At 44.7% G+C, this 18,447-nt stretch overlaps 1 protein-coding gene across 3 annotated transcripts in view; it reads left to right on the top strand.

Annotated features, from left to right (window-relative positions):
- The first annotated feature begins 302 nt into the window (after positions 1–302).
- The window catches only part of RNF157 (ring finger protein 157), a 73,421-nt gene continuing 55,276 nt past the window's right edge, over positions 303–18,447 (top strand). For 2 of the 3 annotated variants that reach the window (XM_026456784.1, XM_026456786.1), the window contains exons 1-2: positions 303–408; positions 3,731–3,849. In XM_026456784.1, coding sequence (XP_026312569.1) covers positions 3,757–3,849 — 93 coding nt within the window. In that variant the 5' untranslated portion in view covers positions 303–408; positions 3,731–3,756. Of the gene's footprint in view, positions 409–3,730; positions 3,850–18,447 lie in introns of those variants that run through there. The other variant, XM_026456785.1, reaches the window with a different exon arrangement.

Below are 18,447 nucleotides of genomic sequence, written 5' to 3'. Positions count from 1 at the left end.
CTTCTCTGTCTTCCTTCCTTCCTATGGCTTCTCCACAGGCTCAAAGTACTGGATCTCCTTTTTTTTTTTCAGTTTGCTATAAATCTTTTTTTCCTTTTTTCTTTTCTTTTTTTTTTTTTCCTTAGGGTCTCACTCTGTCACCCAGGCTGGAGTGCAGTGGCAATCATAGCTTGCTGTAACCTTGAACTCCTGAACTCAAGCGACCCTTCTGCCTCAGCCTTCTGAGTAGCTAGAACTACAGGCACGTGCTACCATGCCCAACTAATTTCTGTATTTTAAATTTTTTTTGTTGTTTGTTTTTAGTAGAGACAAGGTCTTGCTAAGTTTGCTAAGTTGCCCGAGCTGGTCTTGAGCTCCTGGCCTAAAGCAATCAGGAGGCCTCAGCCATCCAGAGTTTTAGGATTACAGGTAAGACCCATCACACCCTGCCTGCTACACATCTTCAACAAAAATTGCAACTGATTTAGGGAGTTTGTGTATATCCTCACTGTATTATATGTAAGCAAGCCTTTTTTTTTTTTTTTTTTTTTTTTTGAGAGGGAGTCTCGCTCTGTGCCCCAGGCTGGAGTGCAGTGGCACGATCTCGGCTCACTGCAAGCCTGGCCTCCCGGGTTCATGCCATTCTCCTGCCTCAGCCTCTACAGGGGCCCGCCACCACGCCCGGCTAATTTTTTGTATTTTCCTTTTTTTTTTTTTTTAGTAAAGACAGGGTTTCACCGTGTTAGCCAGGATGGTCGTGATCTCCTGATCTCGTGATCTGCCCACCTCCGCCTCCCAAAGTGCAGGGATTACAGGCGTGAGCCACCGCGCCTGGCCAAGCCTTTTGCCACTTAATAAGTTCCTGGTATTAATTTCAGAAATGGGGTATATGAGAGTATTGATAAAGGTATATTATGGGCTACGTCCTTTACTTTGGACAGCTTACCTTCATGGGAGAATTAGATAATAGAAATCAGGGCTGAGAGGCATTCATTTAATCATCAAACTTCAAACGGATTCCCAGATGGAATTTTCAGCATAACCTAAGCCTACTTTGGTGACTTCTCAGTTCCATCATATCCTGTCAGTTCCTTGGTTTGTCTGGATGAGGCTGATGGGAATTTTGGCCCCTGACTGCTGATTTCATTTGATTATTATATTGTACTGAAAATATTTCTGCCTCATGGCTGGTTAAGAAGGGGCAGAGGGGCCCTGCCAGGACTGATGTCCCAACAGTTCTGGCAATTAGCACTGTTAATGAATTTGAGGTGGAGAGGGTATGTGTGTAGCCTTCTTTCATAGCATTAAATTGTCCCCTTATTTTACACCATAGTCTGTGTAGTCATTGGTAGGGAAAGCCAGGGATAGCTGTATTATTTCAATTCATATTTTCCTATGAAACAATCATGTTTTGCAGCAAGTTAAAGTGTGAAGAACCTTCATCATAGAAGATTATGGAGGTATAGCAGTAGTGGTAGGTGGGAACTGAGACTTCTGTGTGTAGGTATAAGCTGGCTTATGAAAATCTAGGCAAAGAAATGTATGTGTCTGTGGATATAGGAAAAAACTCAGTTTCTTCTATACACTCACAGCCCAAGCAGCACAGAAAACTTTTGTGACCTCTGGTCAGCAAAATGTGTGGGGATTCTCTTCACCAGCAACCACTCAGTTCTGCAGAGGACACCAGATGGGTGTCCTCCAATTCATTTCAATTCTGATACTACTTGAAGATAGTGTCCAGTCCCACAGGTTGAAGGTGCAATCTCACAAGACTGCCCCCGGCTTCTGATGCCCATTGCAAGCCCCAGGTTGTTGTACCTGTGCTCCCGACTAACCAGCCAGAAAGCAGGATTCCCATAACCCCCTCCTTGGGTTTGATTAACTTGCTAGAGAGACTCACAGAACTAGGGAAACACATTTATGAGTTTATAATCAAGGATATTACAAAGGATACAGAGAGAGATACATAGGGTGAGGTTATGTGGGAAGGGGCACAGAGCTTCTATGCCGTCTCTGGGCACGTTACCCTCCAGAAACTGCCAAGTATTCCCGTTTGGAAGCTCTTCAAACCCACTCCTTTGGATATTTATGGAAGCTTCATTATATAGCATGATTGATTACATCACTGGACATTGATGATCAGCTTAACTTTCAGCTCCTCTCCCTTCTTCAGTGGTTGGGGGATAGGTTGAAAGTCCCAACCCTCTAATCCTGCCTTTTCTTTCCAGTGACAAGCACCCATCCTGACGCTACCTAAGGGCTGCCAGGCACTGGTTAATCTATTAGCATATGTAAAGACAAAAAAAAGACATTACTTTGGGTATTCCAAGGATTTTTTTTTTTTTTTTGAGATGGAGTCTCGCTCTGTCACCTAGGCTGGAGTATAGTGGCGTGATCTCGGCTCACTGCAGCCTCCGCCTTCCGGGTTCAAGTGATTCTCCTGCCTCAGCCTCCTGAGTACCTGGGACTGCAGATGCGTGCCACCACACCTGGCTAATTTTTTTTTTTTTTTTTTGAGACGGAGTCTCACTCTGTCTCCCGGGCTGGAGTGCAGTGGCCGGATCTCAGCTCACTGCAAGCTCCACCTCCCAGGTTTATGCCATTCTTCCGCCTCAGCCTACTGAGAAGCTGGGACTACAGGCGCCGCCACCTCGCCCGGCTAGTTTTTGTATTTTTTTTTAGTAGAGACGGGGTTTCTCCATATTAGCCAGGATGGTCTCGATCTCCTGACCTTGTGATCCGCCCGTTTTGGCCTCCCAAAGTGCTGGGATTACAGTCTTAAGCCACCGCGCCCGGCCTAATTCCTGTATTTTTAGTAGAGACGGGGTTTCACCATGTTGGCCAGACTGGTCTCTAACTCCTGGCCTCAAGTGATCCGCCCCCCTCGGCCTCCCAAAGTGCTGGGATTACAGGCATTAGCCACCGCGCCCGCCTGGATATTCCAAAGATTTTAAGAGTTGTGTTCCAGGAAATAGGGTTGAAGATCAAACATATATTTTACAATATCACAGTGTATGTATATGCTGATACCTGTAGCTGAGATTCTTTAGTACATGGAATAACTGCTTCAAATTTAAAGACAAAAATCAGGAACCAAAATATATATATGATCATTATTGTGCATTATAGGACCTTTTGGTCTTTTGGCTGGAGGTATTTTAAACAGATCATTAGAAGAATTCAATTAAGAATGTTAAAAGGAAAACAGTGATCTATTCTATGTTTGGTATCTTGGGTTTTCCCTGCTATGATTTTACTTATTTTGTGCCATTGTCCCAAATCAGAAATAGAAAACACTCTTGGGATTAGAAATTGCTCTAATTATTCATTCAGAGGGTTAACTTTTTTGTTTTTGTTTTTTTGAAATGGAGTCTTACTCTGTTGTCCAGACTGGAGTGCAGTGGTAGGATCTCAGCTCACTGCATCTCTGTCTCCCGGGTTCAAGCCATCCTCCTGCCTCAGCTTCCTGAGTAGCTGGGATTACAGGCATGTGCCACCACACCCAGCTAATTTTTACATTTTTAGCAGAGACAGGATTTTGCCATGTTGGCCAGGCTGGTCTCAAACTCCTGATCTCAGGTGATCTGCCTGCCTCAGCCTCTCAAAGTGCTGGGATTACAGGTGTGAGCCACCACGCACGTCCCAAAAGGTTAACATTTTAAAAAATCAGCTTTTTTTTTTTTTTTTTTTTACTAGATTTAGGTTGATGGTTTTCTGCTTGTTTGATTTTTTTCTGTTTGTTCTTCTCTAGGAAGCTATTTTGCCAGCCACTTTATTATGGGAGGAGAGAAGTTTGACTCAGCTCATCCTGAAGGTTACCTGTTTGGAGAGAACAGCGATCTGAACTTTCTGGGGAACAGACCAGTTGCGGTATGGCTGTAATCAGTTTACTCCCACTTGGAGCTTAAGTGGCCAATTCAAAAAGTGTAACAAAAATACGTTTGCAGTTGCTTATTCAGCAGTTTGTAGCTTGGTCTGAGTTGAGAGAGATGCACTAGAAGGCAAACTGCAGCCTCCTTGGTTGTATGGGGTCTCTTGTTGCTAGAGGACTGGAAGAGCTCCTGGTGTCTTGTGAGGGAGAGGATGAGTCTCACAAATTAAGCTTTCTTGAGGATCCAGATCTCTCCCTAAATGCCACCTCTTCAGGCAGCCCTTTTCCAAGGGCTTACCTTTTTTTTTTTAATTCACAGCACTTAACACCAACCTTTTATTGATTTGTCTCTTTCTCTGCTTATTGTCTGCCTCCCCCTTTAGAATGTAAGTTTCCTAAGGCAAGAACTGTTTTTTCTGTAGTATTCCAAACCTAGAACAAAGCCTGGCATGTAATGTTAAGCCCTTAATAAATGATTGTTGAATGAATGACTGAAAGTTTTTCTCTTGATATGTGAGTTGCTAAGATAATACATTTCTCTCAGTTGTTCCTTCAGTTCATCTCATAAACTTCTATTGAGCACCTTCCCTGCATCCAGCAGGAGGCTTTGTAATAATAGCTGCCAGATGGCTATTGAGTGGCTACTGTGTGCTAGGAAGGTCCTGGAGACCCCTGTTCCATATGAAGACCACTTGACAAAGGACTTACCACTCCCCCGTTTTTTTTTTTTTTTTGAGACAGAATCTCGAACTCTTGCCCAGGCTGGAGTGCAGTGGCGCGATCTCGGCTCACTGCAAGCTCTTTCTCCCAGGTTCATGCCATTCTCCTGCCTCAGCCTCCCAAGTAGCTGGGACTACAGGCGCCCACCACCATGCCCAGCTAATTTTTTTGTATTTTTAGTAGAGACGAGTTTCACCATTTTTTAGCCAGGATGGTCTCAATCTCCTGTCCTCGTGATCCACCCACCTCAGCCTCCCAAAGTGCTGGGATTACAGGTGGGAGCCACCGCGCCTGGCTATCACTTCATTTTATAAGCAAGTGAACTGAGGTGTTCGGAGAGATGAATAATGATAGAAGCTAGGAAGTGCACACCATGTTCTAAGCACTGTTCTAAGGGTTTTATATACATTTTTCTCAAAGTCATATAACTAGGTTTGCCTGGTCACAGATCAATAATCTTTCCAGTGCTCCTCACTGCCTTGAAATATTCTGCCTTCCTCAAGAAACTCCCAGTTTGGTGGAGCAGACAAAACACAGAAACAGGAAATGTTTAAATAACAATAAAGATCAGAAGTGATTGAATTTGGTGGGAATTGAGAGTGGGAGAAGACAATGGCAAGGGCAGGTTGCTTCAGTGTTATGCTGGGAAGAGGTGCGGGGAGTTGAACTGGCCTTTGAAAAATGGTGGGTTGGATGAGGCCTTTCCAGGGGTACAGCACAGCACAGGCCTAAGAGCAAGTTGTTGAACTGACAAACATTTACCAAGCAACTACTGTGTGTCAGGTACTGTGATAGGTGTTGTGGATAGAGAGCTGAAATGAGCATGGTTTGTTCTTCCCTGGAACAAATAAGGAAACCAGTCTGGCCTGATGGGAAAGGTGGGCTGGGCGCGGTGGCTTACGCCTATAATCCCAGCACTTTGGGAGGCCGAGGCGGACAGATCACCTGAGGTTGGGAGCTTGAGACCAGCCTGGCCAACATGGTGAAACCCCATCTCTACTAAAAACACAAAAATTAGCCCGGGGTGGTGGCACACCCCTGTAATCCCAGCTGCTTCAGAGACTAAAGCAGGAGAATCGCTTGAACCCGGGAGGTGGAGGTTGCAGTGAGCTGAGGTTGCCCCACTGCATTCCAGCCTAGGGGATAGAGTGAGACTCTGTTTAAAAAAACAAGGTCAAGGCCGGGCACGGTGGCTCAAGCCTGTAATCCCAGCACTTTGGGAGGCCCAGACGGGCGGATCACGAGGTCAGGAGATCGAGACCATCCTGGCTAACACGGTGAAACCCCGTCTCTACTAAAAAATAAAACAAAACTAGCCAGGCGAGGTGGCGGGCGCCTATAGTCCCAGCTACTCGCGAGGCTGAGGCCGGAGAATGGCGTGAACCCGGGAGGCGGAGCTTGTAGTGAGCTGAGATCCGGCCACTGCACTCCAGCCCGGGCAACAGAGCGAGACTCCGTCTCAAAAAAAAAAAAAAAACCAAGGTCAAGAGATTGAGACCATCCTGGCTAACACGGTGAAACCCCACCTCTACTAAAAATACAAAAATTAGCTGGGCATGGTGGTGTGCGCCTGTAGTCCCAGCTACTCGGGAGGCTGAGGCAGGAGAATTGCTTGAACCCAGGAGGTAGAGCGTGCAGTGAGCCGAGATCACTCCACTCCACTCCACCCTGGGTGACAGAGTGAGACTCCATCTCAAAAAAACAAAAACAAAACCGAAAATAGCCCTTTCTTCTATTAATAACATGAACTTGATGTTTGCATCTGTTTCTTTTTCCTTTCATCTGATGTAAAGATAGTTTATATATTTAAAAAATTTTTGGCCTTCTCAGTCCATAAAGATGATATAAATATAAGTAAATCAGGGATGTCCAATCTTTTGGGTTCCTTGGGCCACATTGGAAAAAGAGGAATTGTCACATTGGGCCACACACGAAATACACTAGCAGTAACAATGGCTGACGAGCTTAAAAAAAAATAAATTGCAAAAAAATCTTATAATGTTTTAAGAAAGTTTACGAGTTTCTTTTGGGCCACATTAAAAGCTGTCTACCCTTGGGCCGCAGGTTGTACAAGCTTGAAGTAAATTCTACTTTATGTTCAGCTTGCAATTTATGCTGTCTGGCAAACTTTTCCCAAGTTTGCCTGTGCCGACCTATGAATGTCTGAGCTCTTCCTAAAATGCTGGGTAGCAGCCTTGACCTTAAAGTTGAGGCTTTTTCCCAAAGAAGATCAAGTTGGGCACAGTGGCACGTGCCTATGGTCCCAGCTACTCAGGAGGCTGAGGCTGAGATGGGAGGATCACCTGAGCCCAGGAGAATTCGAGTCCAGTTTGAGCAACATAGCAAGACCCCCATCTTAATCAATCAATCAGTAAATGTCACTTAAAAAAAAAAAAGGAACATAAACATTGGAGTTTTTGTTGTTGCTTTTATGTAGTAATCATTAAGTATGCTTAATGTTGCACAGAGCAAATGAATTTTTTTTTTTTTTTTTTTTTTTTGAGACAGAGTCTCACTCTGTTGCCCAAGCTGGAGTGTGGTGGCACAATCTTGGCTCACTGCAACCACAGTCTCCCAGGCTCAAGCGATTTTCCTGCCTCAGCATCCCGAGTAGCTAGGATTGCAGGCTCCTGCCACCACACCTGGCTAATTTTTGTATTTTTTTTAATAGAGATGGGGTTTCACCATGTTGGCCAGGTTGATCTTGAACTCCTGACCTCAGGTGATCCACCGTCTCGGCCTCCCAAAGTGCTAGGATTACAGGTGTGAGCCACTGCGCTGGCGAATGTTTTTAAAAGACATAATCTTATATTAGGAAAGCAAATCAAAGTAACTTCATATAGCTACATAAAAATATAGTATAGAGAATAAATGCAGTATGTTTCTCTTTTCTTTTCCCCATAGGTTATTTGATAATAATAATAATGGCTAACATTTGAACACCTAGTTTTTGCCAGGGCTGATTGTTCTAAGCTTTTCATCTGTGTTATCTCATTTTGTCCTCACATCATAATGAGAAAGGTCCTCGTTCAACAGGTGAAGAACATGTGGCACACAGAGTTTAAAGACTGCACAGCCTGTCAGGGATCAGGATTGGAACCTAGCCGTCTGGCTTCAGAGCCTGAACCGCTCTGCCATTTTGGCTGATTAGGCCAGGTGTACTCAGGAACTCTGCCCACAACCTATTTGTGAGTCCATTGTGTAGATCTTCAAGTGCAATTTCTGAAATATTGATATCTGAAAGTGGAATGAGGCCAGCACAGTGGCTCACGCCTGTAGTGCCAGCTGCTCAAGAGGCTGAGGTCCGTGGATCTCTTGAGACTAGAAATTGAAAACCAGCCAGGGCAACATAGCGAGACTCTCATCTCTACAAAATATAAAATAAAAAAAATTAGCCAGGCATGGTGGTGCATGCCTCTAGTCCTAGCTACTCAGGAGGCTGAGGTGGGAGGATTGCTTGAGCCCAAGATGCCAAGGCTTCAGTGAGCTATGATCACTGCAGCCTGGGCAACAGAACAAGAACCTGTCTCAATAAATAAATAAATGAATAAAAGTAGATGAGTGGCAGTGATGTGTTCTCTTGGAGCGCCTCTTCAGAGTTCGTTTTCCATGTGTAATTCCATCTGCTGAGTTGACCTCTGGGTTTTGCCATTACTGCACAACATTCTTGTTTAGGGGAAGGCCCAGAGATTGAAGATTGACATGTAGCTTGAGTTCTAAACAGCTGACTTCGACTCTCTAGCAAAAGATCTTGGCTGTCAGCACCAGAGTGTTAGGTTACAGGGGAACAAGAAAGAGAACAACCTTTTAAAGCCATCCAGCAGCATGCAGCAAGAGCGGCTCCTCTTTGCAGAGAGAATGAATATGGGCAGTGAAATATGTTAAAGTTAATTGTTATATTAAGGTATAAATGCCATAGACTTCCTGACTTCTGCAATTTCCTGTCATTTCTGAATGAGCAGACTAAAAAGTGTATCATTTGACTGAGCTGTACTTCGCACTACAGATCTACCACTTACGATAATCCATCAAAGCCAATTTTTTTTTTCCTCTAGAGATAGGGTCTTGCTCTGTCGTCCAGGCTGGAGTGCAGTAACATGATCATAACTCACTGCAGCCTCAAACTCCTGGGCTCAAATGATCTGCCTGCCTCAGTCTCCTGAGTAGCGGGGAATAAAGGTGCATGCTACTACACTGGCCTAATTTTTAAAATTTTTTTGTAGAGACAGGGTTTTGCTTTATTGCCCAGACTGATCTCAATCTCCTAGCTTCAAGCAGTCCTCCTGCCTCAGCCTTCCAAAGTTTTGGGATTGCAGGTGTGAGCCACCAAGCCCGGCCCAAAGCCAAATTTATTATCAAGTCTTAAGGGTCAAATTTTTTTATCAGTTATTTAATTAATTTATTTATTTTTATTGTACTTTATGTTCTAGGGTGCACAACCTGCAGGTTTGCTATATATGTATAAAGAAACTAGAGTGTATGAATATACAGAAAGATGGTGGAAGAGAGTTGGAATCTAGATTGCAAGTTTTATTTATATCTTACCATTAAACTCTTTGCAACCTTGGCAAACATATCACTCAGGCACTCAAATTACCTGCTTGTAACATGGAGATAGTTCTGACTTTAAGATAATGTAATGCTTGGAAGATTCCTTGGAATTGCTGGACAAAAAGCAGCATGCAGCAATGTTAGCTATACTTGGTACTTTTCCAGTTGGTTCTTTCTACAGCTACTTGTCGTTCTAGGTAGAGGGATCTTCACTGTTTTGTTTGTTTGTTTTTTGAGGCAAGGTTCACTCTTGTTGTCCAGGCTGGAGTGAGCCAATTGCAGTGAGCCGATTGCAGTGAGCCGAGATCCTGAGATCACACCATTGCACTCTAGCCTGGGCAACAAGAGTGAACCAACATGTCCAGGTAATTTTATGTATTTTTAGTAGAGACAGAGTTTCACTATTTTGTTCCAGGCTGGTCTCGAACTTCTGACCTCAGGCAGTCCACCTGCCTCGGCCTCCCAAAGTGCTAGGATTACAGGCATGAGCCACCTTGCCCAGCCTCTTCACTGGTTTTTAAATACTGTCTTAAGTAGTAAATTGGGCTTCTGAAGGTCTTTCTGCTCTGGTCCCCTATATAGAGGAACTAACATGTCTGTAAATCAGTTTTAAAATGTTCAATAAAGACCATCCCTTCCCTTCCTAGGTGGTGGAAGAACTGGTGTTGCTTTTCTGCTCCTTTATTGAGTTAGATCTTGTTTTGTTGGGATAATTACTGCCAAAACTCTCAAGTTATTAGAGGCTTAGAAATTAGTCAAGTAATGCCTTGACTCCTACCTGCCCTTTTTTTTCCTTTTGAAACAAGATCTTGCCCTGTTGCCCAAGCTGAGGTGCAGTGGCACAACTATAGCTCACTGCAGCCTCGACTTCCTAGGCTTAAGTGATCCTCCCACCTCAGATTCTCCAGTAGCTGGGACTACAAGCACACACCATGCCTGGCTTTTTAAAAAAAAAATTTTATAGGTAGAATGTCTTACTGTATAGCCCAGGCTGATCTCTAACTCCTTTGCTCAAGTAGTCTTCCTGCCTTGGCCTCCCAGAGTGCTGGGATTATAGCTATGAGCCACTGTGCCCCACCTCTACCTGCCTTTTGTAGACAGAAGTTCAAAGCGCTCCTCTCGTTTTATTTTATTTATTCATTCATTCATTCATTCATTCATTCATTCATTCATTCATTCATTCATTTTTGAGACGGAGTCTCACTCTGTCTCCCAGGCTGGAGTGCAGTGGCCGGATCTCAGCTCACTGCAAGCTCCGCCGCCCAGGTTTATGCCATTCTCCCGCCTCAGCCTCCCAAGTAGCTGGGACTACAGGTGCCCGCCACCTTGCCCGGCTAGTTTTTTGTATTTTTTAGTAGAGACGAGGTTTCACCGTGTTAGCCAGGATGGTCTCGATCTCCTGACCTCGTGATCCGCCCATCTCGGCCTCCCAAAGTGCTGGGATTACAGGCTTGAGCCACCGCACCCAGCCCGCTCCTCTCATTTTATAAGGAAAGTAGTTGAGTTTCAGCCTAGCTCCTAATAGTCTGTATCCTCTTGTGTGTTCTGTAGCTGGGCCTCATTGACACAGTTTCTTCTTCCTCGTGCTCCCTGCAACCAGGGCTACACAGCTGGCATTATTATTTTTGTTTATTTATTCATTTATTTAGAGATGGAGTCCTGCTCTGTCGCCAGGCTAGAGTGCAGTGGCACAATCTTGGCTCACTGCAACCTCTGCCTCCCAGGTTCAAGCGATTCTCCTGCTTCAGCCTCCGGAGTAGCTGGGACTACAGGCACGCTCCACCACGCTCAGCTAATTTTTGTATTTTTAGTAAAGATGGGGTTTCACCATCTTGACCAGGATGGTCTCAATCTCTGGACCTCATGATCCACCCGCCTCGGCCTCCCAAAGGGCTGAGCTACAGCACTCAGCCACTGGCATTACTTTAAGAACTAAAGGCCGGGCGCAGTGGCTCACGCCTGTAATCCCAGCACTTTGGGAGGCCAGGGCGGGCGGATCACGAGGTCAGGAGATCGAGACCATCCTGGCGAACACGGTGAAACCCCGTCTCTACTAAAAATACAAAAAAATTAGCCGGGCGTGGTGGCGGGCGCCTGTAGTCCCAGCTTCTCGGGAGGCTGAGGCAGGAGAATGGTGTGAACCTGGGAGGCGATGGAGCTTGCAGTGAGCGGAGATCGCGCCACTGCACTCCAGCCTGAGAGACAGAGCGAGACTCTGTCTCAAAAAAAAAAAAAAAAAAAGGAACTAAAATGTGCCAGTCATGGTGGCTTATCCCTATTCCCAGCACTTTGGGAGGCTGAGGTGGGAGGATCATTTGAGGCCAGGAGTGGTGGTACACACCTATATTCCTGGCTACTTGGGTGGCTGAGGCTAGAGGATTGCTTGAGCCCAGGAGGTCAAAGCTGCAGTGAGCCACGATTGTGCCACTGCATTCTAGCCTGGGCGACAGAGCATGACCCTGTCAAAAAAAAAAAAAAAAAGAAAGAGAAGAGAGAAGAGAAGAGAAAAAGGAAGAGAGAGAGGAAAGGAGGGAGGAAGGAAGGAGATTGGGCACGGTGGCTCACGCCTGTGATCCCAGCACTTTGGGAGGCCAAGGCAGGTGGATCACCTGAGGTCAGGAGATCAAGACCAGCCTGGCCAACATGGTGAAATCCTGCCTCTACTAAAAATACGAAAATTAGCTGGGCATGGTGGCGGGTGCCTGTAATCCCAGCTACTCGGGAGGTGGGGCAAGATAATTGCTTGAACCCAGGATGCAGAGGTTTCAGTGAGCTGAGATCGCACCACTGTACTCCAGCCTGGGTGATAGACTGAGATGCAGTCTCGAAAGAAAAGAAATAAGATGCATACTATGTACTTTTCTTCTTTCTCTAGTACAGATATACCAAAAGTTGTACTCAAATCCAGTTTCTGTAAATTGAACCCTTTTATCACATGTGTCAGGAAGAGCAAGTTATTTAAAGGAACTTGAGAGTATATCCATTTGTGACATACAGTTTTGCATATATAGAGCTTTGTGGCAAAAAAGAGAACATGATTCTGTTAGTCCTGGTGCTATTCATTCATTCAACAAATATTTATGAGTCAGATACTATGCTGGGAACTAGGAATGCAGAGATGAAAAGACAGGACCCCTGACCTGAAGATGCTTGCTGCAGGGTGGGGCAACTGATGTGCCCCCACTGCGAGGGACTGTAATAGGTTCTACGAGAGAGGACCAGAGTGTCCCTGGAGCACAGAGCACTGGGGATGCCCTCTCTCCAGGGTAGGGGCTTCTGGGAGGTGACTCCTTTAACCTGGAGGGATAAGTAGGATTTCCTAGGTAGGGGAGATGAGGAGAGGTGTCTGAAGCAGAATTAATTAATAAGCAATACAGGGAAGTATAAAGATGCAAAAGTGTGCTTTTGGTGCTCAGAGTGGTGAGTAGTCAATAAGGATTGGACTGTGAGGGATGCTGGATGGAGTTGAGGCTAGAAAGACAAATTGGGTTCATATCTGAAGAGCCTTGAATATTGTATTAAGAAGTTTTTATGGGCCGGGCGTGGTGGTTCACACCTGCAATCCCAGCCTTTGGGAGGCCGAGGTGGGCAGATCACGAGGTCAGGAGATCGAGACCATCCTGGCTAACACGGTGAAACCCCATCGCTACTAAAAATACAAAAAATTATCCAGGCATGGTGGCAGGCGCCTGTAGTCCCAGCTACTCAGGAGGCTGGGGCAGGAGAATGGCGTGAACCCAGGAGGCGGAGCTTGAAGTGAGATTGCGCCTCTGCACTCCAGCCTCAGCGGCGACAGAGCATGGCCTCCATCTCAAAAAAACAAACAAACAAACCTTTTTACAGACCAGGCGTGGTGGGTCACGCTTGTAATCCCAGCACTTTGGGAGGCTGAGGCAGGGAGGTCACCTTAGGTCAGGAGTTTAAGACCAGCCTGACCAACAAGGTGAAACCCCGTCTCCATAAAAATACAAAAATTAGCCAGGCATGATGGCGGGTTCCCGTAATCCCAGCTACTCAGGAGGCTGAGGCAAGAGAATCGCTTGAACCCAGGAGGCAGGGGTTGCAGTGAGCCGAGATCGTGCCATTGCACTCCAGCCTGGGTGACAAGAGCGAGACTCCATCTCAAAAAAAAAAATTTTTTTTTTTTACTTTTCCTTCTATGGCAGTAGAGGTCATAGTCATGAATGGCTTTGCTACTGACTGACTTTGTCGTGTTGGGTAAGGTGCTAGCCAATCATTGAGCCTCAGTTTCCCCATCTATAAAATTACCTTGCAGGAATATTTTAAGGACTCAAAAAATGATGGCGGGACTTGATGGCTCACACCTGTAGTCCCAGCACTTTGGGAGGCTAAGGTGAGTGGATTGCTTGAGGCCAGGAGTTTGAGACCAGCCTGGCCAACATGGTGAAATCCTGTCTCTACTAAAAATACAAAAATTAGCTGGGCATAGGTGGTGCATGCCTGTAATCCCAGCCACTTGGGAGGCTGAGGCATAAGAATTGCTTGAACCCAGAAGGCGGAGGTTGCAGCGAACTGAGATCATGCCACTGCACTCCAGCCTGAGCTGGAAGAGACCCTCTCTCAAAAAAAAAAAAAAGATAACTATTACAATCTAATTTGCATTTTAGAAAATTAACTCTATAAATTAATTCACAGTGTAGGTAATGAATCAGAAAGACAGGAAATAAGAAGACCAGTTAGGAAGTAATTTATTTTAAGAAAAAATATATGAAATACCTGAATAGGATTAACAGCATTGCAAATAAACATGGTGCAGACTTTCTACCCTAGAACCATGGACCAGTTTGTAACCTTGCAGGGAAGGCCCCAGGGCTGATGATCGTTGCTGTGACTTATATAAAGCCTTGATTGGCCACATTTTGGTACTATGCCAAGGCTGAGCTGCTTCCTTCAACCCCTGGTGAGATCCCTAGAACTATTCAGAGCCTGAAAAAAAATAGTAATGCTCTAATAGCTCACAGTTAAGGAAGCTTTGCTGAATGATGTGGTGGCCACTGAGGTGTGGACATGATTTTATGTCAGAGAGCTCATTGACAAGTGTGGCCTCATTGCTGTAACCTTTGAAGACCCATCTTTAACATCTGATTACATTTGATTTATGACTTGTGTGTTCTTGGACCGTGTGTGATCAGACCAAAATAAGATGTGTCTAAAAAACAGTAAAATAAAATGAATACAGTGCAGATTAGAGAATTGCAGGCAGTGTGAGTTAAAGCAAAGGACACTAAGGAACAGCCTCTGTGAGAGGCCACCACTTACCCCAGATGCTGTGCACGTGTTACTTTTGGAGATTTATTTGTGCTTTGTACTTGGAGTAACTGGCCTAATAGGTCACAGAACAAGGACCCTGGCATTTACTGCCCTACAGTCCTAAAGCCCGTGGTGGGATCGGGCATCTTTCTCCTGCACACTCATGCACGTCTGTGTGTGTGTGTGTGTGTGTGTGTGTGTGTGTGTGTGTGTGAGAGAGAGAGAGAGGTTGAGAGATACTGAGATTGGGTTATATGCCTTTTGCATGCTATCTTCTTTCCTTCTTCCTTCCTTTATAGTTGTACTACAATTGTTTTTGTCCTTTAGCCTGGAAATATTGATTAAATTTTTAGCTGTGCATACCCTTTGGCCCAACTGTTTCACCTCTCTGAATCTCCCCTACAGAAATATTTTGAAGAGTGTGAAATGATTCCTATTTACAATGTATATTGTAGCATTACTTGTAGTAGTGCAAAATTAGAAAATATCTAATTGCCATTATAGTGGAATGATTAAATAAATTATAATGTGCCTATGCCATGAACTGTTATTCAGCAAAAATGAGATGGATCTGTGTCCACTGAGATGACAATATGTCCACAACCACATCACTTACTGAATAAAGCAAGTTGCAGTATATAATGTAGAGTCCAATTTCATTTCGGATAAAAATAATGTATATGTACATGTGTGCATTTATGTACATATACTTATAGCTACAAAAATATACTATTATAATGCATTTGGAACTGTTACAGTGGTAACTCTTGGGATATATCAAGAAGGGGGGATATTCACTTCTTAATTCATATTCTTTTCTAAAATTTTCTTTATTTTTTTTTGAGAAATAAGCTTGTTCCTACACCCAGGCTGGAGTGCAGTGGTGCAATCATAGCTCACTGTAACCTGGAACTCCTGGGCTCAAGCAATCCTCCTGCTTCAGCCTTCCTGGTAGCTGGGACTACAGATGCATGACATCATGCACAGCTAATTTAAAAATTTTTCTTTTTCTTTTCTTTTTTTTTTTTTTTAGAGACCAGGGTCTCACTATGTTGCCAAGGCTGGTCTTGAACTCTTGAGCTCAAACAATCCTTCTGCCTTGGCCTCCCAAATTGCTGGGATTACAGGTGTGAGCCACTGTGCCTGACTCTTCATATTCTTCTATGTTGTTTGAATTTTTTCCAGTGAACATGTTTTCATTTTTAAATGAAAAGTATTTTAATTTTCTTTAAAAATAGAGGTGGGAGGCCGGGCGCGGTGGCTCAAGCCTGTAATCCCAGCATTTTGGGAGGCCGAGACGGGCGGATCACGAGGTCAGGAGATCGAGACCATCCTGGCTAACACGGTGGAACCCCGTCTCTACTAAAAAATACAAAAAAAAAAAACTAGCCAGGCGAGGTGGCGGGTGCCTGTAGTCCCAGCTACTCGGGAGGCTGAGGCAGGAGAATGGCGTAAACCCAGGAGGCAGAGCTTGCAGTGAGCTGAGATCCAGCCACTGCACTCCAGCCTGGGCGACAGAGCGAGACTCCGTCTCAAAAAAAAAAAAAAAAAAAAAGAGGTGGGAATACTTCTAAGTGGAGGAAGGAAATAGGTTTAGAAGAATATTTAGAAGTAGGAAAATTAAGAGAGTTCACAAAATAATGGTTTTAATTTTTTAGTGAACTACAGGAAAGGTAGGGTCTGCTCAGTGAGGTTAGGATGTGTGCCAGGAAGTATCTGGGGGCTTGTGGAGAAAGACGGAAAACCAGAGTAAGCATGGGGAGGAGCAGAGCCAGGGAACTCGGTCCTCTTGATGCCAACATGAAGTAATTCACCTTTAGAAACATTTGATTCGAAATGGTATGAGATTCAGTATGGATGTGGCCTGCTTTTCAGCAACCTGACAGTAAAAGAACTAGAGGATGAATATTCATACTTTTAAAATGATTTACAGCTTTAAAGAGTTTCACTTAAGGCATTCTTATAATACGTGTCTCCCTACTTCCAGGCCCTCCCCAGGGGTGACCACCCTGCTCGTCAGACATTGTTGTACAGTCTCCAGAACTCCTTTCATCTCACAAAACAAACTCTCTCCCCATTGTACACTGACTTCTCATTTCCCTCTCCTACCAGCCCCTGGCCTCCACCGTTCTGTTTTCTGCCTCTATGAGTTTGACTACTCTAGGTACCTCATATGAGTTGAATCATAGAATATTTGTTCTTTTGTAACTGGCTTATTTTGCTTGGCATGTCCTTGGTTCATCCATGTTGTAGCATGTGTCAGAATTTCCTTTTTAAGGCTGAATAATATTCCATTATATAGATACACTGTATATCCATTCATCCATCAATAGACAGACACTTGGGTTGCTTCTGCCTTTTGGCTATTGGGCTAGGGAAAAAATGCCTAGTTTTTTGTTTTTTTGACGAGACGGAGCCTCGCTCTGTCACCCAGGCTGGAGTGGAGTGGCGCAATCTAGGCTCACTGCAAGCTCCGCCTCCCAGGTTCACGGCATTCTCCTGCCTCAGCCTCCCAAGTAGCTGGAACTACAGGTGCCCGCCACTATGCCCGGGTAATTTTTTTTTTTTTGTATTTTTAGTAGAGACGGGGTTTCACCATGTTAGCCAGGATGGTCTCGATCTGCTAACCTCGTGATCTGCCCGCCTCGGCCTCCCAAAGTGCTGGGATTACAGGCATGAGCCACCGCGCCTGGCCTGAAGTGCCTAGTTTTATGAAATTATATAGGCTTATTGTAGGTTCAGTTTTGAAATTTAACTTGTTTTTATGTTCTTACAAAAACTGCTTTATTCCATTTATATTACTTTATGTCCTTAATAAAGATGAGGACATTATTTCAAATGCCCCCTTCTAGGGAAAGTAGCTCCCAGTCACTTAATAAATGAATACTGAGGCTGGGTGCGGTGGCTCAAGCCTGTAATCCCAGCACTTTGGGAGGCCGAGACGGGTGGATCACGAGGTCAGGAAATCAAGACCATGCTGGCTAACACGGTGAAACCCCGTCTCTACTAAAAAAAAAAAATACAAAAAACTAGCCGGGCGAGGTGGTGGGCGCCTGTAATCCCAGCTGCTCGGGAGGCTGAGGCAGGAGAATGGCGTGAACCTGGGAGGCGGAGTTTGCAGTGAGCTGATATCCGGCCACTGCGCTCCAGCCTGGGCGACAGAGCCAGACTCCGTCTCAAAAAAAAAAAAAAAAAAAGAATACTGAATACACAAAGACTATTTTGCTGTGTGTAGGTACCATCATAGTCATATTTTCAAATACCAAGAAAGTATAACCAGATTGTAGATTTTATTCAAGAGTTAGTTTTAACTCTCTCATGATTCCAGAGATGACATGAAAAAAACTGATTGCTTTTATAGAGAATAGTATAGGGTTGCATTTTTTTAGGTATATAAGAGCATAAAATATGAGGCCTAACAGTATGTGGAAGGTTAACTATACCTTTGGAAAATAAGTAGCAAAAGAAAGAGAACTTTGGAAAACTATTAATAGGTCCAAGCATTTGCTTCATGGCCCTATGAAGGGGATTTTATGGGGCTTCTGTTAGGAGTTTTCTGCCCTGAGACCTCTGTTTTATGGAGTTGGATTTCTGTGGTAGGTGGATCTTCAGAGGGACGGGAGTCTCAGCAGCATGAGCAGGTGGCAGTGGGATGGAGACCAGTGAGCTGCGTCACCAAGTGCAGTCACACTTCACGCTAAGATCACCAGTGATAAAAGGGGCACTCCCAGAGAAGTTGAATCAGTGTTTATACCAATTAGTATTGATATGGCTGTTCCTGCCAGCTGTTCTTTTTTTTTTTAACTTTCTGTTTTGAATACAAAAACAGCTGCTTTTGGCTGGGCACAGTGGCTCACATCTATAATTCCAGCACTTTGGGAGGCCAAAGTGGGAGGATCACTTGAGCCCAGTTGTTCAAGACCAGCCTGGGCAACAGAGTGAGACCCTCTCTACAAAAAATAAAGGATATAGGCTATGTATGATGGAGTGTGCCTGTAGTCCCAGCTATTCAAGAGGCTGAGGTGGAAGGATCACTTGAGCCTGGGAGGTAGAGG

Source organism: Piliocolobus tephrosceles, chromosome 16, assembly GCF_002776525.5.
Source record: "Piliocolobus tephrosceles isolate RC106 chromosome 16, ASM277652v3, whole genome shotgun sequence".
In the NCBI taxonomy this organism is placed as follows: domain Eukaryota; kingdom Metazoa; phylum Chordata; class Mammalia; order Primates; family Cercopithecidae; genus Piliocolobus; species Piliocolobus tephrosceles.
Note: the sequence above shows the minus strand (reverse complement) of the source record. Positions and strands in the feature narration are given on the sequence as shown.